This window comes from Frieseomelitta varia, unplaced genomic scaffold (genome assembly GCF_011392965.1).
Source record: "Frieseomelitta varia isolate USP_RPSP 00005682 unplaced genomic scaffold, Fvar_1.2 scaffold_347, whole genome shotgun sequence".
Classification (NCBI taxonomy): Eukaryota; Metazoa; Arthropoda; class Insecta; order Hymenoptera; family Apidae; genus Frieseomelitta; species Frieseomelitta varia.
This window is the reverse complement of record NW_025110087.1, coordinates 44,499-68,659: the sequence shown is the minus strand read 5'-3', so window position 1 is coordinate 68,659 and position 24,161 is coordinate 44,499. Positions and strand designations below refer to the sequence as shown.

General features: G+C 31.6%; 3 protein-coding genes across 5 annotated transcripts; 1 reads left to right on the top strand and 2 right to left on the bottom strand.

Annotated features, from left to right (window-relative positions):
- Positions 1-589: 589 nt before the first annotated feature.
- Positions 590-13,984, bottom strand: LOC122530564 (ran-binding protein 9). Of its 3 annotated transcripts, none has more exons than XR_006307040.1 (8): positions 13,726-13,984; positions 10,884-11,239; positions 10,285-10,472; positions 9,641-9,753; positions 9,080-9,508; positions 8,603-8,923; positions 8,164-8,347; positions 590-940 (listed from the first exon to the last, which is right to left on the bottom strand). XR_006307040.1 is itself a non-coding variant. In XM_043657634.1 (7 exons), the coding sequence occupies exons 1-7, from the start codon at positions 13,922-13,924 to the stop codon at positions 8,214-8,216; spliced, it is 1,740 nt and encodes a 579-aa protein (XP_043513569.1). In that variant the 5' UTR covers positions 13,925-13,984; the 3' UTR covers positions 8,030-8,213. The 3 variants fall into 3 exon arrangements, 1 of the variants encoding a protein (XP_043513569.1); XR_006307039.1 differs by lacking the exon at positions 590-940 and adding an exon at positions 5,231-5,391; XM_043657634.1 differs by lacking the exon at positions 590-940 and having other exon boundaries at positions 8,030-8,347.
- Positions 13,985-14,601: 617 nt separating this feature from the next.
- Positions 14,602-24,159, top strand: LOC122530568 (protein RCC2 homolog). The gene is made up of 7 exons (XM_043657638.1): positions 14,602-14,753; positions 15,070-15,291; positions 15,442-15,550; positions 20,416-20,647; positions 21,266-21,506; positions 21,745-22,592; positions 22,674-24,159. Exons 1-7 carry the CDS (start codon positions 14,684-14,686, stop codon positions 22,842-22,844), a joined length of 1,893 nt encoding a protein of 630 aa, XP_043513573.1. The 5' UTR covers positions 14,602-14,683; the 3' UTR covers positions 22,845-24,159.
- On the bottom strand, positions 17,459-19,816 carry LOC122530567 (AN1-type zinc finger protein 2A). The gene is made up of 3 exons (XM_043657636.1): positions 19,427-19,816; positions 18,445-18,756; positions 17,459-18,307 (listed from the first exon to the last, which is right to left on the bottom strand). Exons 2-3 carry the CDS (start codon positions 18,738-18,740, stop codon positions 17,977-17,979), a joined length of 627 nt encoding a protein of 208 aa, XP_043513571.1. The 5' UTR covers positions 18,741-18,756; positions 19,427-19,816; the 3' UTR covers positions 17,459-17,976.
- Positions 24,160-24,161: the final 2 nt, after the last annotated feature.

Sequence of the window (24,161 nt, the reverse complement as noted above, 5' to 3'; positions counted from 1 at the left end):
TTTTTTATATACTTGTATTTACCTGTACATAAAATGCGTTCCTTTCGCACCATTCATTAAGTTCCACTATTTTCCAGTTAGACGATGCCGAAAGTTTTAGACATGGATCGATAAGGTGCAGAAATGGAACACGATCGCGAAGAAATTGACGACGAACACTTTGACACTTGTTGGAAAGCTCATTGGTATCCAAGAGACGAAAATATGATGACTTTTAACCTTCTGACACGACCCACTATTGTTACTTGCACATTTCACGAAATATTTGATAAAACTCATTAATTGCAATACAGTGGTTCAAATAATAATTCATATTTCCCTCCGATTTTAACTCTTTCGCGTATAAGTTGCAAGTATAATTTTATCATGCATTATTGTAATGATTTCAAACTTTTTAGATGAAATTTAATTCAATTCTTATCCCGTCTCATATATTAAATAATATTTATATACATATTTGTTTTAAATAGTTTGTAACATAATAATATATAAGTAAATTTATAACATAATAATATATAAGTAAAAGCGATAAATTGCAGAAAAGTTATTTATTCAATGCATAAATGCATAAAAATCCGTATCTGCAAACACGACACTTCATGAATATGTTGTATTCTTGCAAGATACATACATTGCCTTCCTAAAAGATACATCAATATCTAGGCAAGAATAAACAGACTACATTTAACAAGGAAACCTCTAGGTACTGTAACAAATATATGTATTTTGCTAGAAGGCGGATGACATTTACGGTGCACAATATACTGGTTTAAAAGCCCGTGACGTACGTATCTAAAGACTTGATAAATACCTACAGAATTTTATAAAGCAACTTCGTGCCACAGAGCTCGGTCGACATCATTGAATTATCACAGACTCGTCTGTGGAACTATTATATCTTTACCCACGGTCGGATTAATTTTTTCACGAAGATTTTTGGCTGAAATTGAAAGAAAAAAAAGTTTGTTAGAAATATCAAAACAAGACGTTTCAAATAAAAATTATTCATATAGTTTTCTGTTGTTAATTAAATAATAAATATGGTGATCTATATTTATGCAGAGATAAATGTAATGAATTGTACAGATTCAGTGATTGTTTAAAATTTTGTAAATTGAACTTTGATCTTTCAGAGAGACAAAAATTGTCTGCAGGTTATGCATTCATGCAAAAATATTTTTCTGTATCAGTCAGTAAAATAATTTTAAACAATAAGATTTTTGTAATTTATCATTTCCATATTCTTTGAACTATAACATGATATAAACAACAATATGCAATGTTATTTTTGAAAAAATATTTACGTCTTGATCAACATGTGGTAACTCAACTATATTGACAATATCAAATATAGATAAAATAGAAATCTTTAATAAATTTACATAAAAATGAAATAACAGTAACAAAAAATAAAAATAGATTAAAAGCAATGTTAATGACGCTGTTTACATAAACATTAAATGTACAAGACATTATCTTCTATACTTCAATAATAATAAACTACCCAAACTCTATCAATGTTAATAATTTATTGCTAACAAAATAAAAAAAAAATCTATCAATATTGACTTATCATTAACAAAATATATTATTACAAACAGATAAAATAATAAAATCACTGTATATTAAAATAAGAATATATGTTGTATATATATAATAAAAATGTGAATCAATAAATTTCATAAATTTTATAAATTATACATAACTGACAAAAAAAAAAAAAAAAAAAGTAAAAAGTATCTTTTGTAACACTCGTTGCCAAAAGTGAGCGTAGAGAATTCCAGGGTTTTTGCTGCAATGAATGACAGAAACAGAATTCAACGAACAATGTCTCCAAATCATACTGTATTATTCGCAAGATACTCATGGCTCTCTACTTATAGTACAGAAAACGTTTAACACTAAAAATCGTCAAATTGTATTTTTCTTTTTTTCTTTTTTTTTTTTTCACAGGATTTCATACGGAATCTCAAACGAAATTCATTCGCTCTTTCTCTTTCACACATTCCAACGTGTTCCACCCTCTCTCTTTCTCTCAGACACTCGAATTCACTCGTCCTTACGGATTGAAATAGTCGTTATGCCTGCGTATATGTATGTAGAGCAGTACGAAAAAACATATTCGCAACAGAGAGGACACACGGAGATATGTGCGCCATATACATATACACACACATATAAAATTAATTAATAAATCTTCTTCCTTGAAATCTCACACGTACATTATTAATTCATTCAATATATTCGATTAATTCTTTCGTGTTTTTCTTCTTCTTCTTCTTCTTCTTCTTCTTCTATTTTCTTTCATTTATACACATATACACGTTTATATACCTTTTGCATGTGCGCATATATACACATGTATATACGTATTACGTATTATATAATATATACTATGTCGCATATAAAAAACAATTACTTATCGTAGAATACAAGATTGTTTCATACATACGTACATATATATGTATATATAGTATATGTATACACATACACACACACACACACACATATATATGTACGTATATTTTCTTATTTATTGATTTGTTTCATTTCTCCTTCTTGCTTCTTTTTCGTATTTTTTTAAATTAATCGACTGATTTCGTTTTGCATCTTTATCATCGTCGTTAATATTGTTATTACTTATATAATTATTTATTTAGCTTTCGTCGCAATCTTCTTGCTTTGTCTCCTGTTATTATTATTATATTTTTTTTTTCTTTGTTGTAAACCCTCGCAATCGTTCCCTCGTTCCATGGCCGAAAAAATTTTTTTCTTTTCTTTCCCTCAATAATTATTCTTTAATTTATTGACAACCCCAATGTTGAGGTCTTCCTTTTGCTTCCTACTTTCCAATTACTACAATACAAAGAAATTCAAGAGCAATTCCAAAATGATCAATCTCGAAGTCTTGAGAAATTAACAAGCTTCAGGCAACCTTTCAATATAAAATTTCGTCTTTGTCTAATCGATTAAATCCAACCGATGCAACGGGGAGAACCGCCATTTTAATTTGGATCTGTAAGTTCCACACATTAATACGCTAAGTATAAAAATTTTTCAATTCTTCCGCCAACGTAATCTAAAGCTAGCCGACTCTAACCGAAATTTCATTTTTCGTGTGATCAGCACGTTTCATTGAAAAATTTCCTTTTATTCGAGAAAGTTGTTTTTTTTTTTTTTTTTGAACCTGATCAAAATTTTCGAAAAGAAATGTTTTAGACAAATGAGTCGTTAGAGAGAAAAAAAGATAGAAATATAAAACACCGCACATTTTACAGCATTCTGTTTAATTGTATAACTTTTATTAATTCTCACTGTATAACTCCCATAATTTTCGATCGCTTACAATCACTGGTATAATTCTCCATTTCTTTCTATTGATTTCGTCGCTCGAGTTCAACACGCTTCTTTTCATTCTTTTTTTTTTTTCTGTTTTTGTCTTTTTTTTGTCGGTTTTTCTTTTTTACAAATTTTCTCTCGTAATCACATGATACTCCTTAATTATATATTATCACTAATACACGATTTATTTATTTATATCTTCTTTTTTTTTTCTTGTTCATTTTCTTTTTCGTTTATTCGATCGAATCTAGGACGAGTGAAATCGGAACGAAAATACTGAAGTCGATAAATCGGACAGTGCTGACAATCAATTTGAACAATATTAAAAACTTATAAGACAATTTAACAAAAAGAAAAAAGAGAAGTTGAATACCCAAAAAAAAAAAAAAAAAATTAAAATTAAAAGGATTATTGGTTCGTCGATAGTTGTTCCGTTGAAGAAATCAGACGGAACAGAATGATCGTCGAATATTGAATTGCGATTCTCGCGTCACGTCTAAACTTAATTTAGTAAACGAAAAGATAGTAATCGAAAGGAGAATATTCCTTTTATTTATATATATATATATATATTAATATATATTTATATATATATATATATATATATATTAATATATATGTGTATATTATTTCTCTTATTTTTTTTATTTTATTTTCTTCCTTTTCTTGTTTTTATTAAGAGCTAACAATTGATACAAAAATCGACTCGTTGATGATACGATTAGAAAGGCTATCGGGATAATCGACGAGGGATCAATTAATCGTACCGTAGTTGTACCGACGAGGCTCTTTTCTCGTTAATTTTCTCGATAAAAAAAAAAAAAAAAAAAAAAAAAAATTGACGCTGACGGTTGGTCAGCTGTTGATAGACAAAACGAAGAGTTAAAAAGATTTCAATCGCAGAAGAGAAATGAATGGGACAATGCACTAAGGTATAGAAAAAAAGAAATAAAATAAAATAAAATTCGTTTAAGAATATCGCGACATCTCCGATCGAAAGTTCCAAAGGAGCTAAAAAATTTTCATCATTTGAGAACCAGAGACGGAAATTTTGAAAAATAATAATAATCAAATCCGTGTGAATCGCGTGAAAAAACAGAAAGAACGAACGTGATGGTTGAGCTGAACGATGAACTGAAAAAAAAANAAAAAAAAAGGGAAAATCGAACGAATGACGTTAGAAACCCACTTGATGAGAATTATTCGTCTGTGGTCGAAATTAGGCGAAAATACGAAAGCACGTCCCCGCTGCGACTCGGAAGCAATTTCGATTGAGAAACGAGGGAACAACCTCGGAATGATGGTGAGTTAAACAGGGCTAGAAGAAAAAAAAAAAAAGAAAAAAAAAGAAAAAATAGAAAAGATGAGGAAACGAGAAAAGGTCCGTCTTGGCAGGTGTTTAATCGTCATCCTCGCACTTTATTCGCATCGTCGTTCTCAAGCTTGTCCACCATCCTCGATCGTCGACCTCTCCCCACGTTCAAAATTACCTTAATTACACGTAGTCGGGGCAATCTCGTTTCCAGCCTCCGGTGTCATCGTTGCATCCTTATGTTTCTTTCACTATATATCAGCGCCATCTACGGCTTCGTTCGTCTTGCAAGCTCCCGACTTCGAAAATTCTATCTTATTTCCTTCTCGAAACTCGTACTCGTGCGTCATCGTTCTTCACGTCATCCTTTCCCTCTTCTTCCTCGCATGTGTGCACGTCAGTTCGTCAAAACTAGTTTTCTTGCTCGAACTCTGGAAAACTGCAATCAATGTTCATCATTCTTCGAGCGATGATTCTCGTTAGCAATCATCCTCGTTCTCGTCCACGTTGCCGTAACATTGTGTGTACTTTTTTTTTCTTTTTTTTTTCTTTTTTTTCTTTTTTTCTTTTTTGGTGGTGGGTCTCGCGCGTGTGTGTTACATTAGACGCTTATGTGTCGGGTAGATGTGTGAGATCAAGCCAGAGAGCCAATTGTCGGACTCTAGCTGAAGAGGTACGTGATGTCGCGAAGTTGTTGCTGCAAAAATATTATCTGCTCCACGTTCTGTCTCCACATCCTAGAACAAAGAGGATCGCTGTATCAGCGCGCGTCTCTGACACGATTTTTAATTACGGTTTTTCGATCCTTTTGAGCATGAATATATATATATAATTTTTTACATACTTATGTATTTAAAATTGTTCGTAATTTTTCGACATTAGAGCAAGGTATTTTATAATTTTGGAAAAATGCGGCGACAACTAGAGTGCGAATATGCTCGTGCAATTCTGATTTTTCAAAAAAAATGGCAACTAGTTTATTCTGAGTATGATAAAAAGATCTATGATGCGAACACAGGAGATGTCTGTGAAGGCAAAAGTGAATTTTATGAGAGATATTTTTAAGAATCTTTATGGTTGATATAAATATTGACAATAAAGTATTATTGTTAAGTATTAATGATCGTTTAAAACTATCATTCGTCTCTAAAAATTCTCACCTTCATACGCATACATACACATTTATATAGATACTTAATTATAGTTTTTAACATTCTCCTATCTATTCATGCTACACATTTTTTATGAAAAAATTCATACAGTTTAAAAATATTTGTATTCCTTAATTAACGATAACAATTATTTAACTTCTTCCTTTTTTTTTTTATTTTTTCATTTATTTGCTTAAAGTTTTATTTAAAAAATTTTCATTCTATTAACGCACGTTTTTGGCAAATGCGCGCGAACACATTTGATTGCGACACAGCGCCGATTTGAATAGTGCGCATCGGGATTTAAATTCATGGTTTTTAATTATATCTTACGTATCAAGATTCACATTATAAAATTGTACAAAATTTTATATAGATTCTGGTCGAAACAATTTACAACGATGTATTTACAACAATATTTTCATAATTGCAATTGCTTTTTTTTTTTTTTTTTAATTAAATCTTAATTGAAAATAGTTTTAGTCGATGACACAGACAAATATAACAAAAAAGCAAAATCAAAATTTAAAAAAATTTTTTAAATCTCTTCCAGCATGGGGAATTCTTATAATTATATTTTTTAAGCTCGGAACAATTGTAATTTCAATTAATAAAGAATTTGGCTTAGTATTTTCGTTTACTTTAAATAACATTCTTATACATGTTTCAAAAAGTCATAATAATGATAAATAAATGTAATGACTGAAACATTAAAAAAATTAATCGAGCTTAAAACTAAATCGCTAAAGTATATTTCAAGCTATCTTTTACAATGAGTATTGCGAAAATTACAATAAAAAATTATACAATAACATATAGATAAAATTTTGAAGAAAGTCTTCACAACTTTATATATATATATATATTATATATATTTTATATATATATATTATATATATTATATATATTATATATTATATATTATATATATATAATATTATATATATATAAAATTAACATTTAATCTTAATTATAATCAAAAATTTAAAAAAAATATTAATGTTTAATTTCGAAAATATGCGCAAACGTAACAACACAAAACCCATTTGTTAATATTGAATATAATCTCTTGTATCTACAATTTGAAAATAATTTCTCACAATATGAATATTTATTAGTACAATTCCATCCAAGAAACAAAATTCATTGAGTACTTAAACTCACAAAATTATGTATATTCAATTATATTATCGCAGATACAAGGGCACAAAACTCGAACTCACAACACCTGTATTAATTTCTTAATTTCTAATTACAGCACCATTTGTGAAGAAACAGTGGAAAAAGAAGAAAAAAATATTATAATTTTGACTTTCTTAACGCATAAGAAAACACAAAGCGATCTTGCAAAAAAGTGATTTCAACGGAACGGTGTTGCGTTGTGGAATCTTGTATAATTTTAGAAAACTATATATAAAGTCGAATATATGTAACAATTACATGAAAAAGATGTTAATAGCTAGTTTACAAAAATGATCTCAACTAAAGAGCCATGCACTCTCTTATTCTCTTTACAAGATGTGTGTATAATAAATGTTCATAAATTATATATGAATGGTTAAACGAGTCGCTATCTACATCGGAGGTAAAAAATGTACAAAGATGCGAAAAACGTTCCTGTCAAGATACCAGGGATAATTGATACACATCAAGTTGGCAAAATTTTCGAAAAACCATCACCCTCCATAAAAATAGTACGATTTACAATGTGCCTCTTCTCATTCATATTTGATAATAACAGTATCTCAATCACAACAACATAAGTATGTATATTGTACACTATCGACAACGTTATTGTCGTTCAGAAATTGGGAACAACATTGACAATTCTTCAATCACTTAATTGCAAAACGTAAAAAACGATTCTTCGCAAAAAGAAAACAAGAAATAGTTTTCTACTGGGAGAGAACAAATAATGATAACACAGATAAGAGCCGATTTTTCGAATGGTAAAACGAAGATCAAAATTCTTTCCTCAATTCATGGATGACGGACTTTCAGTGAAAGTAGACAAAGTTAATAAAATCGTGGTCGTTTGAACAGGCCACGACGTATAATCCTCTTTTTATCTCAAAAGTAGTAACTTACTAATTTAAAAATGTAGAACGATCCTTTCTCTCTTTCTCTCTCTCACTCACTCACTCACTCACTCACTCTCTCTCTCTCTCTCTTTCTCTCTCTCTCTCTCTCTTTCTCTCTCTCTCTCTCTCTCTCTCTCTCTCTCTTTCGTTCTCCTTGTTGGTACAGAACTATAACTATAAACCGTGATTATATTACAGGGCGATTTTTGTCATTTGTATCAACTATCCCCAGCTTTTTCTAATCGATGCGTAATTTACGTGTAAGAGAGTTACTAACCAAACTCGAGTCGGCAGAAGAAGCAGACGTGGCAGCAGGGGTAGGCACCGTCAATATTGAATGATATTATCTACGACCGCGAAGCCGCATGCTCCAAGACCAGCGTGAGACATTAACCGTACCAATTCTCTTGCATGAGAGGTGGCCACTTCCAACGGTGGCCGTCGTGGCAAATTACTCGATTCTAGAAGTATCGAACGATCGACATTGACACAAGTAGAAGAACAAAACGCAGGCTACTTTCAAATTATAGTTTAATTGAGTGAGAATTTTTTTATAAATTTATCAAGCAGTTTCTGTTTTTTACTTGTTTATGTAGTTGCAATTGTAATTACTGTTTACCAAAGATTATTTAATGAGATATTTAAGAGTTCAATTACTGATCATTCGAATGTATACATTGTATGTGTATTAAAAATAAAAACCACAGAAATCTTACCGAGTATGGCAGAATTAAGTCTCGCACAAACGGTCTCCCTCTGTTGAGGATCGAGTTGCCAACCTACCGGTGAATTCCATGGATTTGCATATGCTAGAAGACTGAACGCATCTTGAAGCATCTTTTTATTGCTTTCGTTCTTTCCGTGTTGTTGTCGCAGATGTATCGACTGAGAATATAACTGCCTCCCGAATTCCAACATCTTCTCGATTGCCTGCTTATCCCCGCCGCAAAGCTGTTTCTTGTTATTCCTATTCGATGTGTTCTCCATATTGCAATTACCGTTCTGTTGTTGCTGAATTTGATTGACATTGTTGGTCTCTGGGAACAGATTGATATTCATTTTAGAAGACAGTTTAAAATTAAAAATTAATAAGCACATAATAATAATAATAATAATACGTAAACAATAATAAATAAATTCCTTGCTTAACGTAATGCGATTAAGCGAGTAAGAACAACACAACAACGTCTCACCCATGTCGACATCTTCCCCGTTCTGACATTTATACCCGTTGGTACTCAAGTCACCGTTTTGATAACTGTTTTCGGTATTACTTTTCATGCCGTTTATAACATTCTCTTCCATATCTACATCGTTTTCAAGTTGTCCATTAACCAATTGCTGTTCGGTGGAACCATTCATGGCGTTGTTCATGTTCATCTCCTCGACGTTGCCGTTTGCTGAAGATTTGGTGTAAGCCTTCGTAGATTGTATAACACTAGTTTGATTGACATTGGAATTTTGAGTGATTTCGGAATCACTACCGTTCACCATTTCAACGAATTGTCGACATTTGAGGGCGAAGAGAAGATTGGGATCCCGTTCCAGAAGACCTGGATACAGTCGACTGGTTAACTCTATTGCTTCTCCCATTCTACCCGCCAGTACCAACTTTAGAATTTCTAAAACATATTATACATATTATACGTTTTTTTTTTATGTTAAATTACTACTTTTTTAAAAACAATTTTTTAAATATAATCTTTTTGTAACTGTATTGCTATTATTTAAGAATGTTGAGAGATATTATTTACTTTGTCTATTTTTAATGGAATTAAGATCTTCTTCAAATCCTTGACCAGTACTATTGGCAAATGCTTCGGCAGTGGCACAGTATCCGTGATGGACCAAATATGTTGACACCATTCTGAAAAAGAAACGAACAAAAATTTCTAAAACTCAGTAATTTTTCTATTTGAATTTTGCTATTTTAAAAAATTTGAATGGTATAGTAAGGTTTTTTTGGATCACATATTAAAAAAAAAAAAAAAAAAGAAGGAAAGAAAGAAGAATTATATTGTTAATTTTCGACGCGTACATTAGAATTTTTAACGCGCACATATCATTATGCGGTAGAATGCAAGGTCATTAGACATAATAGAAAACGCGTGGCTTCCTTAATCTTTTGTTTCATTACACAAGATTGTGCATGCAGTTAAATTTATTAAATTTTTAATCACGTGCTATGAGTTTAGTTCTGATCAATTGGAGAACAATGAGAGTTAGCTTGCATATTCATGAAAATAATAACTGCATTATTAATAATAATCAAAATAATTAATTCTGAATGTATATTATTCATTTACAAATATGAATATGCGAAAATACAATTTCTATGTAGGTTACTTTTTATATTTATAACTGTAAAGGAAAAATGAAACAAAGAAATCCAACTCACTTGTGAAGGACTGCTTGCCACTGACCCTGACCGTGATCTGGCGTGGGATAGTTTATAATTTGCAATCTTGTTTTAACCCGAAGTTCGTTAAGCATGTCGTCGATATCAAAAACAAATGGTTCCTGTCCAAAGTTTGCATCAACTACCTCCCCTGGCGTTTGAAGACCCACAGTTGGATATAAATTTGGCTGTAAAATAGACAATGAATAATGAATAATACGTCGCTATTTCAGATTTTAGATCTTCATTCAGATGAATAAATTAAAAATAATTTAATTTAACTAGCTTCATTTTTACTCTAGCATAGTTCAAATATAAGTAATAAAATCAATAATCTAATTTATTTTTATTACTTTACGACTTTACAGAACAATCCTAAATTTAATGAACTTAATGTTTAACACAAGATCCTATCAAGTCATTTCTTTGTTACAAAAAATAATGTATATTTTATTGTGATTTGAATTAATTGGGAAAAACCTTCTCCATAACAGTTTAATTAGATGTAGTTAATATAATTACAGATACATGTCTGCAGTCTACTTACGAATAATTATGTAATATAATCTTTCTCTCTTCGATTTTTGCACAATACTAACCGGAAGATCAGTGAAGGCAATACCAAGATGATGTCCATTTTTCGTATAGAAGGCAGTGTTGTCGACAAGATTTACACCACATCCAATTACATCTCCTGTGGTGAATGTGGGCCCATAAGGTTGTCCTGTTCCAGAAGAACAGAAACTATGCCCATCATCTCCGTGATACCCATAGGAGTGTTTGTCCCAGCCTGGCAACCTGTTCACATTCACTCCATGGGCAGACAGGCCAATTCCCATGTAACCATCTCTGCCTTTACTAACGATCTTCACTTCAAAATAATAGAGACCACAAGCTGCTGGTATGCAATGTGTTGTACGGACACTCGCAGCATCTTTGTGAGTTTTTCCATAACCTGAAACAATACACTCTTGTTAATAAATAATAATTTCTATATAATTAATGGTCGATATTAATTATTTCATGTACAAAAATTATATCAAAAGAAATAATATTTTGATAAAAATTAATAATTTGTAAATTTCTCTTTAAATATTTAAATTCTCTTGTAAACAAAAAGAAATCAAACTATTCTTTGCCATTGTCGCATTTGTTATATAAAAAAATCTTTCAGAAAACAATTTGAATATTATTACAATTTTCTAAATAATAAAATATAAATTATCGTAAAGTTATAATTATAGTTGAATTAGTAATATAATAAATTAACAATAAGATATAATTATATAAGATAACAATAAAGGCCTCTAAAAGTTATTTATCAAAGTATGTTCAACATAATAGTGCAGAATTATTGTTTTCTTTTGTGCTTCTCTTAAGTTCAGAGAATGCGAACTACAGCGGAAAACTGAAGGGTACGAAATTCGAGAACAGAAGTGATCGTCCGTCACAATCTAATCGCTAATCTTGGATGCACTTGCAATGCAGTGATGCAGTTTGTCGACCTAGTAACCTACAGTTGCCCATTTCACATTTAATTAAGTACAAAAGAATTATTAACACGCCTTGCAAAATGTTACAATAGATTCTATGTATGTAACTAGAACCTTTTGGTTTGGTCGTTTTAAGCCATAATAATCGGGCATCAATTATGCAAATATAGTTGATGTAACAAATTAACTTACAGAACACACGGATAATAAACAGATACATTCTGATTTACTCAATCGACAATCCATATATTTGCGAATAGCTAACTGAACATGTCGAATAAAATTGAATTAACAATTTGATGGTAATGTTACAGAATTCAATAATATAACGAACAAAGGCATTAAAATTTTATTTTTATTTTTTTTATATTTTGTATTTTATAGGAGACTAATTCAAATAAAAAAGTGTATCCAAAGAATATCTAAGAAAATTTTAGAGAAAATATTCAATTGCTAATAATACTTTAAATAATTATTTTTAATTTAACTATAAAAATACAATAGAACATTATCTATATGTGCGTAGATTTAGTATAACCTTACTACATTCTTTTTAACAGAACAAAAATGGCAAAGACTCAAGATTATTACATTTTATTCTTCTTTAAATATGTTTGTACTGTTATCCTCATAGTATTTACATATGAAAGATAAATATAAAATTGCAGCAGTGAATAATTGTTGAAAAAAATACACACTAAACTTCAGTTTCAATTTATTGTTAAAGTTAACTCCAAAATGCAGATAATAGATTTCAATTTGTGAATATTTCCAAAATTATCATAAATGTACAACATTTATATTAATTTACTAATACAAACAATGGAACTGTAAAATATTTTATTATATACAATGATACACCTTCTGCAATCAATATTTACTACGTATCTTTCAATATACAAGAATATTCATCTCATTAGTATCAAATTAAATGAGCTGGTACAACATAATTTTTACCCAAAAGAAGAAAATGTGCTTAAGATTTAAAATTTTCATATTAACTTTTCAACTACAAGATACAAAATATAATAATAACAATTTTATTCATTTAAAACTGTTACTTTTGATCAATAATCAGTAAATTAAATGATCATCTGATACATTTCAATTAGATAAAAGTACAACGCAATTCTTAAGTTCCTTCTTATTCAAAGAGAGGATTATTGTTCGGACTTTTAACGATATCTTTTCAAACGCAAATTGAACGTCCGCACGTCTCACTTTTAATTTGAAAATCAGGACGTAACAATAAACACGGTTCTTATCGCTCATCGATATTTACATGGATTTATTCAACGTCTACATAAATACATAATACACGAATAATAGCAATGTTAGAGAATAAGTGAAAAAAAATATTTGTCCACCACGAAACTGAAAGACGAGACCGGAGGGGGGAAGCAGCAGGAGCGAAGAAGAGCTCACAAACGAGCGTGTAAGAGAGAGAGACATATATGGAAGCTGTGGGTGAGAAGGAGACAGAAATGTAACTGTTCACACATCGCAGCTGTCATTGCCATTGCGCCTTCTCTACGCAGATCCATTTTTTCCACGAATATCCGTGAAAAATTGTTGCCAGAGGCCCGACACACAGGTTCACGAGGGATCCCGATCGATTTCCAACTGCCCGAACGGGGCATTTGGCAAACGATCAAGGAAAATAACCGAACGATCGAGAGAAAGTCGAATAGAGACCATGACCGATCAGCTGATTCCTTTGTTTAGGTCGCTGACACACGCGAAACGGAGCCCTGCCATTTTCAATCGATATTACAGCTCCGTCAAACGATTCGTCCGTATCGAGCAAGAATCGAATCCTATTGGCCGGGATCGTACCTCGATCCTTCGTTACGGGTAACGTTAAAAAATCATCCGCGAGAATTCTCTGGGCAACAGCAGAACAAAATCGTGAGAGAGATACGAAAAGCACTGGGAACGAAAAACGTACCTTTGTAGTGAACACGAAGATTGTTTTGGGAGAGGCCGATGTAATTGTACTTGTCCTTGGGGCTCCACGAGCGTGGCAGCGGCGTTTCCTCTTCGTTTACCATCGGATAAAGCATCTTTAGCGGATCGACGGATTGACTTTGCCCAGAATTCGTCTGAGAAGGCTCCATAACACTCGGTTCCTCGCTGGTGGCGGCCATCTTTCTCCTGGGCAGCCCCACTACTTTCGCCAGTGGACTCTGCTTAACTGACTGCGCAGGGCTCCTGCGCAACTCAACTTTACCTTCGAGTTCATAAAAGTTGTGGTACACAGATAGTAAACCACCCTGTTGAAATTTTAAATATGAAACCGTGCTGACATCTGTCATGTTATTTTGACATTATTAGTGATATATTGACATTACTAAAAATATATATTTTTGAATGTAAGTAATGAATGAAAAAGATATTATGGACATTTTAAAAATGGTAATGGACATGATGAGAAATATATGAAATTTTAATATTGGACGAGAGCAGGTTTAATTTTTATACTGTTGTTGCGATTTATATAATATATATATGTATATTTTTATATGCTTATTTATGCCTTAATTATTAACAAACAATATGTATTTAAATATTGCAAAGTTAAAATGTTTAAAAGTGAATTCTTTATAAAATAAAGTAATCTTCCTTATTGTATGTAAGGAGTGAAAAACACTATCCCTCTTAAATCACTAAGTTAACTTCTAAATAAACGTGAATTATCAATAAATGAAAATAAATATCCTATTACCACGGTTACAAGGGTTAACAATGTTTATTAGGGGAAACCATGAAGAATAAATTGGGTATGTTTGTGGTTCACCGGTTTCGTTAAATATAGCATGTGCGGTGTCAGTATATTGGCCGTTCTCGTGGGATTGAGTTTTGCTCCAAATTTTGCTTTTAATTTGCAGAATTTATATTTATTTCAGATGTCCACTATGTTTAAAAGAAGACTTCAAGCTCTTGGATATTTGGAATGGAAGAAAGTTAATATAAACGGTTCGTTCTCGCATGTCTGCGCGGTATTGCAGTAACAAGGAATTCTAACATATTGATATTATTATTAGCAAGATCTAGTATAGTATTTGTTAAACGATAAATTCAGGAATATATTTATCATTCTCGAAACGTTCCACACTCGAAACATTGCTCACGTTGAATAAATCCTTCTATTATCGATGTTAAATAACCGTGTCGTTATAGGTTATAATGTTCGACATTACGCGATGAAAAAACATTGTCTTTACTCTCGCAGAGAGTAAATCTCGTACGAGATTGCAACTTATAAAAGGTTTAATTTTTCTGTCTGTTGCAGATCCACAACATTTTCGTAAAGTAGTACTTTGGTTAGAGGATCAAAAGATACGCCAATATGATATACAAGATAGAAAGGATTTACGCAATATAAAAAGCGAATATTGGCCTAAAGCTTTCGCTAAATACTGTATGGATGTTCAATGTCCAATATTTGACAACGATGTAGATCAGCTTGAATGGCTGATTGGCTGTGCAATCTGGTTGGAAACAGACAACGATAGTAAATATTTTTTAACGAATGGAATTAAAGATTTAATATACTATTATTTAAACTCTGTAGCTCAGTTTGTATTTATAATTAAGTATAAACTAATAATACATTATTACAAGTAACTTTATATGAAAATGACAATTCAGTTGTGTGTTTCAGCTGAGAAATATTCACAGAATATAAAAGAAATGAAATTGAAAATGAAACAAGAAGCATTAGTGCCTCGTCTTAAATCCAAAAATCCACTCGATAATTTGGACTGTAAGTCATGAAACAGATTATGTTTCGTTTCGATAATTTTTTCATCTATGCTTCTATTTTTGTAAAAACGCTATTTTTATCATTTTATGTGATCATCAGTTGAGAATAACCAGTTTCAAGAAGGAGTTTACTCTGTGGCAAAGCTGCTCCGAATCCCGCAACATCCGAATCATTTGGTTACATTAAAAGCCTGCAGTAAACTAGTACAAAGGAGATTAAATTCTGAGTGCCTAAGGAATCCAAATTCTAAAATTGTTCGAGGCAAACCGTTTCCTATTATGAACTGTGATCCTGGCTTCCAATTAAAGAAGACAGCAGTGGAAAATGCAGCTAAAATCCTTGCTCTCCTTTACATTCAAGATATTAGGAATCTCCAAACAAAAATCAATGAAGTGATCGTCCGTGTACAGAATATTACAGCTAATCCTAAGACAGACACCAAGTTGGGGAAAGTTGGAAAATAAGGAACTACTTAATGCATCAATAAAGGCCTTTTGATCTTCTATGATACTCCACGATGTACCTCAGATATGATAAACACATTAAACACCAAGTTTCTCTACTCAAAACTTCGAAAATATATTATTTATTTATTTTAATTCTTTTATTTATTAAAATTATTGCGAAAATTATTTTTGTTTATGTACGTACTATAATTTTTGTAGAGTATTTCAATCAAAATATTTCAATTATTTTATTGCAAAGCCTTTGCATCATGGTGATATTTAAATGCTATATGAACGAAATAAAAATCAAATTAATACGAAAGAAAAGCAATCATAAGAAATAATAACAAATACTAGATTTTGTTATAATATAAACTTTTTGTAAAAAAAAATAAACTGTTTAACAAATAAATATATAAAACAACTTAGTTTAGTAATTTTATCTAATAGTAGCGTAAGATTTAGGATTAAAATGATATTCCTTTTTTATACTTTATACATTTTGGTTTTGTATGTTTTTATAAATGAAAAGATTAATTTATTAGGAAAAAATTCTAATTGACAATATTTATTAAATAGGAAATTATAATACTCAATAATCTTTAAGTATATATTTATAAAGCTGAGTAATAAAATCTTTCAACATCGCTATTTTTATGTTTTTTTTCTGATATTCTACTGGGATGGAATACGATATTCAAATTTAAGAATAAGATTAAAAATATAAATAATAAATTGTATATTTTGCATTTTTTTAATAAATATACAAGAATGTCATAGATTTCTTTTTTAAACAATTAAAATCTAAATTGTCTTAAATTATATTTAAGAGTATAGATGCAAATTTTACATTTATAAAATGCAATCGTCTTTAAATCGTCAAAGTAGATATGATGTTTCAAGTGAATATCGTGTGACCTAGGTTAAATTTTCCATCAATGGCTTTTTCTCATTGTTACTGTTTATAATCTCGTTATTTGCAATAGTACCTATGGTGCAAAATTTAACCCTTTTAAAATCGATATTTTTATATTTATAGGATATTATATTTTTTTAAAATCGTAAGACTCCCTCGATGGCAGTTACACAATGCTAATCATTATTAGTTCAACAGATTATGCTTTATATGAAATTTTAAATATATTAAGATAGTATTAGATCGATTAAATAAATTAAAAATTTCGTTAGAGAAGTAATAATATAAACAGAATATTTACTCGACTTTAGATTTCTTTAGATTTACCTAATATTAAGGCACTCTTTTTCGAGGCTGCCTTTTGATATTCTTCTTAAAATTATGTTTATTCGGCACGTAATGTTGCTAACGATCACTATAAAATTAAAACAATCTTATTATAATATGAATATTGTGCAATATGTCAAGTCGTAATTAATATCATATGTATATATTTGTACGAAAAGTATAGTTGTAATAGTCCATATAAAGAATGTCCCATTTTAATCTTTCAAGATAAATTTATTGACTTATGACATGTTAGTCATTCCAGATTACTTAGTATAATTCGTTGATTTATTTGCAAACATGTCATTAGAAGATGGAAATTGTCATTTAGTATAATTTTTCATTTTGAATGTAGAAACTAAAGGACATTTCTTAAATATCCATTAGAAGGAGAATCATACTCCATATTCACTAGATGGAGAACAACTACAAATAATCTTAGATAGGAAAATAAAGGTATTATCCCCTTATTTTCATGTAATTAGCAAGATGTATGTTAATCCAATTCAATTTTTAAATATTAGATGTAGTTTAAGGAATTTTTAAAAGTATGTAATGTGTAGTGTATGTTAGAAATTTTCTTTAAATAGGGGAATGGAAAGTTTAAGTTAATTTATAAATAGTCATTAGATTGCTTTTTATCGGAAATAGATGAAAATCTCTGAAAGATATAACAATTTTCCTACGGTTATGCAGCCGGAGAACATATCTTAAAGCAACTATAAAAATTTGTAGAATTAAAATCTATGAAAGTCTACACCTAACTCTGTTACCAGAAGGTACAGCTTCAAGCGTTTGTCTAGTAGTGCTTGCCTCTTGCATCGAAGCTTGGAGTGCTCTTGCAAGTGCTTCGTCTTCACTCACACTGCCTTGATAATTCTTAAAGATTTCGCCGTTTCTTCTATTTACTTTTATATTATTTTCTAGAGCATCGAGTCTTTTTCTTCGTGTCGTCTCCTCCTGGCCTCGACACGCGTGATCTGTCGGATGTCTGTGCTTCAAACAGAAATTTTTACCGCAATCAGAACAATTCACTTGCACTATTTCTTTGATTTTACAACCTTTTGAGGAGCATCTAAAATGAAAAAAATTATTTATGATGAAAACAAATTCAATGCTCTGTATATACTATGTATATCAACGCTTCTTTGAGAAGATATCTTTTTCAAATACCAGGATAAAATTTCATCTAAAGAAAACAGCTTATTTTACCTGTTAGAAAAAATTTTCTGATTAGGTTTCTTTAACTCTGATTGACATTCATTGTCCATGTGTTGCCCAACTGCAATATCTGGAGGATCACCACGTTTCACAGGCACTGGAGCATTACAAAGAGGACATACTGGAACTTGAATGTCTTTCTTGTAAGCACTTGGACAGCTATGGTAATTGTACGATATGTGTTCAGAGCAAAAGATTGCAGAACAAGCATCACACTTGAGGGGTAAAAAATCCAATCGGTTGCAACTATTTTCTGAACAATGTTCTCCTAAGTTTGGAAATTCCATCTTTGATAGAAAATATCTGCAATGAAATTATTACATCAAAAATGAAATATTAATGTGTAATTAACATTTTTGTATTTCTTATAAACTGTCTAACTTTATTCATACTAATCCTAACAAAAAACAAGTGAAAGTGTTATTGTTAACAATACTGATAACACAGATAATAAAAATTAAAGATTTAAATAAATATAAAAATGAAGTATTTTAATCATTTGAATTTGTATTTACAAAATAAAATGAATTGATAGCACTAATAAATATTAAGTGAAATAATGTTAATGATAATAATAGTGCTTATGCTTATGCTAAAATACAGAAATACAGAAATTCAATAAGTTAAAAAGTTTTTAAAATCTAGGTCAAAACATGCATTCGATAGACCAATTTGATTTTCAAAGCCATTCTTTTGTTAAATACAGCTCTACATGTGAAATCTTATTTTGCATTTTAGACTTATTACTTTCATAAAAAATTAATGTAATTGTACTATCTTTGCTGTGTCATACTTGTATGCCACAGTTACAAGTAGATTATAACCTCTAAAACCACGTCATGCTTCTTCAAACGTCTAAACTTAAAAAAAAATTAGCAAATAAAAAATTATAAACATGAAATTACTCGACGGAATGAAATATAAAAGGATGTGTATGACAAGAATAATAAAATAGTTTTATGCAAATACATACCTCAAGTGATGTTCTAAGTAAATAGGTTACAATTCCTTCATATAAAAGTTAATTAACATTTCATTGTTAATATGTATCACAGCAAAATAAATGCCACTTTGAGTAATTCAATCTTTCGTTATAGCGTTCAAAAATTCGTAAAATTGAAAGAAAAATTAGTATTACTCCGAAAAGAAAAGAGCATAAACTTTCTTTTAACTGTAAAACTCAGGACGCAGAACTTTCTGAAACTAATTGACTTTTACAATTTGAAGCGAATATAAAGCGCGTAAACTTATGAAACGGACGGAATAATCGCGTCATTCGAGGAATAACGCGGATTAAGCATGACGTTGCTTTTGAGCAAATCGGACGTGGCGTCTCGACCCACACCGATTAGATACTACGATTCAGAAATAAATTGTACAATATAATTTTGTGAAAATTGCTATGATCTTCAATTGATCTTCAAATTCTGTACTTTATTTTAATTTTTTGTTTATAAATAAGTACTTAAATTACTTTAAATATAATTTTTCAACAGTCGAAATTTTAATTCTCGAATATTTGAATGTTCGAGAATATGATTATCAAATACCGTAAAAACCAAGCAAATGGGCGAACGAATTAATTTGTAAAATACATATTCTTTACAATAGCAAAACATTCTTGATTCTAACGAAGGAAGTAACATTTATTGTGTACGTCTAGTTTTGTACACGAATACGAAGTTTGAATTTTCGCGCAGTTTGAGAACGAGACCGTTCGATTCCCACATTCCAGCGATTTGAAACGAACGGAATATGGAGCGCGCTCTCGGCGATTTACAATCATAAACTTGAGTTTGCTTTGTACTTATCACTGGAGCATGGTTTTATTATGATTTTTGAGCGCCAGGTGGCCGCGTTTTTGTTGCCTGTTTGTCGAATAGTGCGGGTCTCAGCGCCATTACATCGATTAATGTCAGTGGTACCGCGCGTCCAGCGATAACTAATCTCGCTTGTGGCAACTAAATTCGAAATAGAGAAGGATCCGGTCGGCATGTCGACTAAACGTAAAATCCCGGCGACGAAGAAGAACCGCGCGAAACAGAGGAAAGTCGAATACGACGAGGAGGATATCTCGAGCGAGCACGACTCGGACGTTGATGACGCTGAGACCGGCTCGAATGCTGATGGCGAGGACGCCGCCGAAGATGATCTTACCGATGTCTCTAACATCCCGGAATTACCACCACCCGAGGTGAAATTACTTTCGTCGCTTTTCACGCGCTCCCTTCGTCCCAGGCGGAAAGAATATCGAGGTCTAAACGGGCATGAAAAACGTTGCCATTCCGACGCTTGATGGGACCTTATAACCCATGTGTTTAACGAACCGATAAAAGAATTTTGTTTCGTAAGAGGAGAAGATCGTTTTGTCAAATTTTTAGAATCGGTCGATAACATTATAAGAAATCGTATACCAAAGTTCTAGATCTATGATTTTTACAACCGAGTAATTAGATCCTCATTGATAAACTGTAAAATAACAGGACTTGAGCTTTAAAGTCTTTTTCTCAATTTTGGCCCTTGAATTGGATAAAATCACATATATATGTATATACCCAGTTTTACCTAGTTCAAGGACCAAAATTGGGAAAAGGATCTTCAAAGCTTAAGTCCTGTCATTTTATAGTTCATCAATGAGGAATATAGTATACATCTAGATATATATACTACATAATATTGTCTATGATTTGAAGTAACAAGTTGTGTTCAGATATTTTCGTGACCTAGGATACGAAAATTGAAACCAAAAAGTTTGTTGAATGGCTATTGTTTCACATTTGATACATTATTTACGATTTTCCAATTGTTCCAGGGAGGATGGGGTAAGCCTGGAACGTTGCTCATGTGTGGCTTGACAAACTGGGACATGGCAGGCCGCAAGGCTCCACCAAAAGGGGTGAAAGCCAATGTAGGACGTAGTCTGTGGACCCCACATACGTTCAAAAACTTGAATAGTGCTAGGATCAGATTAGTTGCTTCTGGTCCAGCTGCTTCTCATAGTATTATTGTTACTGAGGATAATAGATGCTTAGCTTTTGGTAGAAATGATAAAGGTAAATGAATGAAAGGTAAACAAAACTTATCTTACAATTAAAATAGTACTCTGTAAGTAAATGTAACTCACGTACAATCGAAGGCACGCAAGATTTGTTGAGTCGTATTATTTCTGTTGGTACTGGACTAGCAAATGTATCTGATTTGATACAATTTTCCTGATCGTGTGTATGTGCACGTGTATAAATATTTTACAGTGAATTGTTCAGCTATTGTTCAGCGACGTGAATTTTGCAGGTCAGCTGGGCGTTGGCGATACGAAACGTCGGGATGAACCTACGGAAGTTACAGCGCTGAAAGGTCATACTGTTATAGGAGCCTCTTGCGGCCGTAATCACACGTTATTTTTAACAAGCCGCGGTATCGTATTCGCAGCTGGAGACAATAAATTAGGCCAATGCGGTGTCGGGAAATCCGACGCCTGCATTGTCTCTGCCACTAAAGTCAAGTATTCTGGCCCGCCGATAGTGAAAGTAGGATGCGGCGCAGACTTTTCAATGATCCTGGACATTAAAGGCGGTCTGCACTCGTTTGGAAGTCCAGAGTACGGTGCACTTGGTCATAACACAGACGGGAAATATTTTATAACGAACACGAAAATGGCATTTCACTTTGAGAAAGTGCCTAAGAGAATCGTTTTGTATATTGAGAGAGCAAAGGACGGCCATGTCACGCCGTTAGATCGTGTTGAGATCACGGACTTTAGTTGCGGGCACTATCACACCGTAGCGATCGATAGCAAAAATCGTGCGTTCTCCTGGGGATTCGGAGGTATCGGTCGTTTAGGTCACAATGAACAACGAGATGAATTAGTGCCTCGTCTAATAAAGTTTTTGGAACCTCCTACTCGTGGCGTCAGAGCTGTATATTGTGGCAGTACTTACAGTATTGCCATTAACGTTCACGGATCAGCTCTGATGTTCGGACAAACGAAACGTACAGGAGAAGCTAATATGTATCCGAAGCCGATCCAGGATTTGTCCGGTTGGGAAATTAGATGTGTCGGATGTTCCCAGACTAGTGTAGTAGTCGCAGCTGATGATTCGGTTATCGCTTGGGGTGCTAGCCCTACTTTCGGTGAATTGGTAAGTAATTATGTGTAATGAATATCTTTTGACCCTTTTAATTTTTGAAAACTAAACTTCCTCTTCTTCGATAAATTGCAGGGTTTTGGCGAAATGCGTAAGTCCTCGACTACTCCAATGGAAGTGAAAGCGTTGGAAGGTTTGTACATTACTGCTGTTACCTGTGGCCTCTCTCATACCCTCATGATTTGTCGAGACGAATCCGAAGAAGAGAAGGCTAAAATCAACAAACTCCAAGTGTATTCCGTTTAAATCGCATAATTTTCAGTTTGATTATACAAATATTAATCGAATTGCCTCGCGTGTCGAGGCGTTTGGAAATTTTTCTATACTCATCGCAATTGTTACTGCATTTAAAGGAACAAGAAAAAAAAAAAAGAAAAGAAAAGAAAAGAAAATCAATTTGTAATGAAAATGCGTTATCACCTTTAATTAAGCCAAGTTGCTTTAAATAACTTAAAGGAAAGATTGAAAGATCTGCGAACAATTTATTAATAGACTGCGAAAAACGTCCATACAAAATATAGACTTAATGTTACTCTCTACTTTGTACTTCCACTTTTACTTAATAATATGAAGAAAAGTTTACCATAATAGGGAACCCCATTCTGTTAGTAGCTCAGGATATAGACCAAACGTATAGATAACGAAAATATATTTTGATACTTTGCTATTTTATTGAGGTACTCTCTCTTTCTCTGTGTCTTTAACAGGAACGGAAATAGTTGATACGTATGAAGAAGAGTGCTGGAAACTGAAAAAAAAATATCTCATGAATTTAACGAATACGCATTTACGTTTATTACTCATTTTAACGATACAAACATAAATAGCCTATATCATTGATTCATTACAGTAGTACCTGAATCATTAAATCTGCAGAAATCATTTTTATATTCTATGTACAGGGACATTTTAAATGCAATTATACAGGGAAAAAAAACGGATTTAATGTTTTAAATGGCTGTTTTTATGGTAAAAACATAGAAAATGTTTTATAAATTCATTTATCTTTGTGTTCAAGTATGAAACTTGTTTTAGCCAGCTAGACAAGAACAATGCTTTTTTAAAAACCAGCATTGTTTATCATACATTTTAAACTAAGGATTGTTTAACAGTTACATTCGACAAAGAAAGTTTCAGTAAGAAAAAAAGATATATATTGTTAATTACTGTATTATATAGGGTACAAGAGGATCTTGTAACGAATTTAAATACGTGATTTGGTCACCATATGTTACACAAACTCATGTATACGTATTATAATTAAGACTATCCAGTAGTGAATATAATCGAAATTTTATATATAATTTTATTTTAGAACTGTTAACGTAATATAAAAATCCATATAAATTTAACATAATGTCATATGTTTAAAACGGACTGTAATTAGATTCACTGCCACAATGTATTTGGAGTCTCTTTTATATTGCGATGATATGAATTTAATACTTATTCATTCCATTCTGTTCCATGTAATACCTTTATGGAATTACACTGCACCATTTTAATAAAATTGGAACAAATGTACAAGGCAAATTATAAAATAAACGAGATTTTTAAAGAATT

What these genes read in the sequence shown, in the direction of transcription:
- LOC122530564 (XM_043657634.1), bottom strand. Translation starts at nt 13,924, where the DNA reads ATGGCCGCCACCAGCGAGGAACCGAGTGTTATGGAGCCTTCTCAGACG. An exon ending in TTGCCTTCACTGATCTTCCG is followed by an intron (nt 10,473 to 10,883) that starts GTTAGTATTGTG and finishes TCTATTTTACAG; the next exon opens with CCAAATTTATATCCAACTGT. An exon ending in CGGGGAAGATGTCGACATGG is followed by an intron (nt 8,924 to 9,079) that starts GTGAGACGTTGT and finishes ATCTGTTCCCAG; the next exon opens with AGACCAACAATGTCAATCAA.
- LOC122530568 (XM_043657638.1), top strand. Translation starts at nt 14,684, where the DNA reads ATGTCCACTATGTTTAAAAGAAGACTTCAAGCTCTTGGATATTTGGAA. An exon ending in GTTGGAAACAGACAACGATA is followed by an intron (nt 15,292 to 15,441) that starts GTAAATATTTTT and finishes TGTGTGTTTCAG; the next exon opens with CTGAGAAATATTCACAGAAT. An exon ending in CGGAATTACCACCACCCGAG is followed by an intron (nt 20,648 to 21,265) that starts GTGAAATTACTT and finishes CAATTGTTCCAG; the next exon opens with GGAGGATGGGGTAAGCCTGG.
- LOC122530567 (XM_043657636.1), bottom strand. Translation starts at nt 18,740, where the DNA reads ATGGAATTTCCAAACTTAGGAGAACATTGTTCAGAAAATAGTTGCAAC. An exon ending in CAGAAAATTTTTTCTAACAG is followed by an intron (nt 18,308 to 18,444) that starts GTAAAATAAGCT and finishes TTTTCATTTTAG; the next exon opens with ATGCTCCTCAAAAGGTTGTA.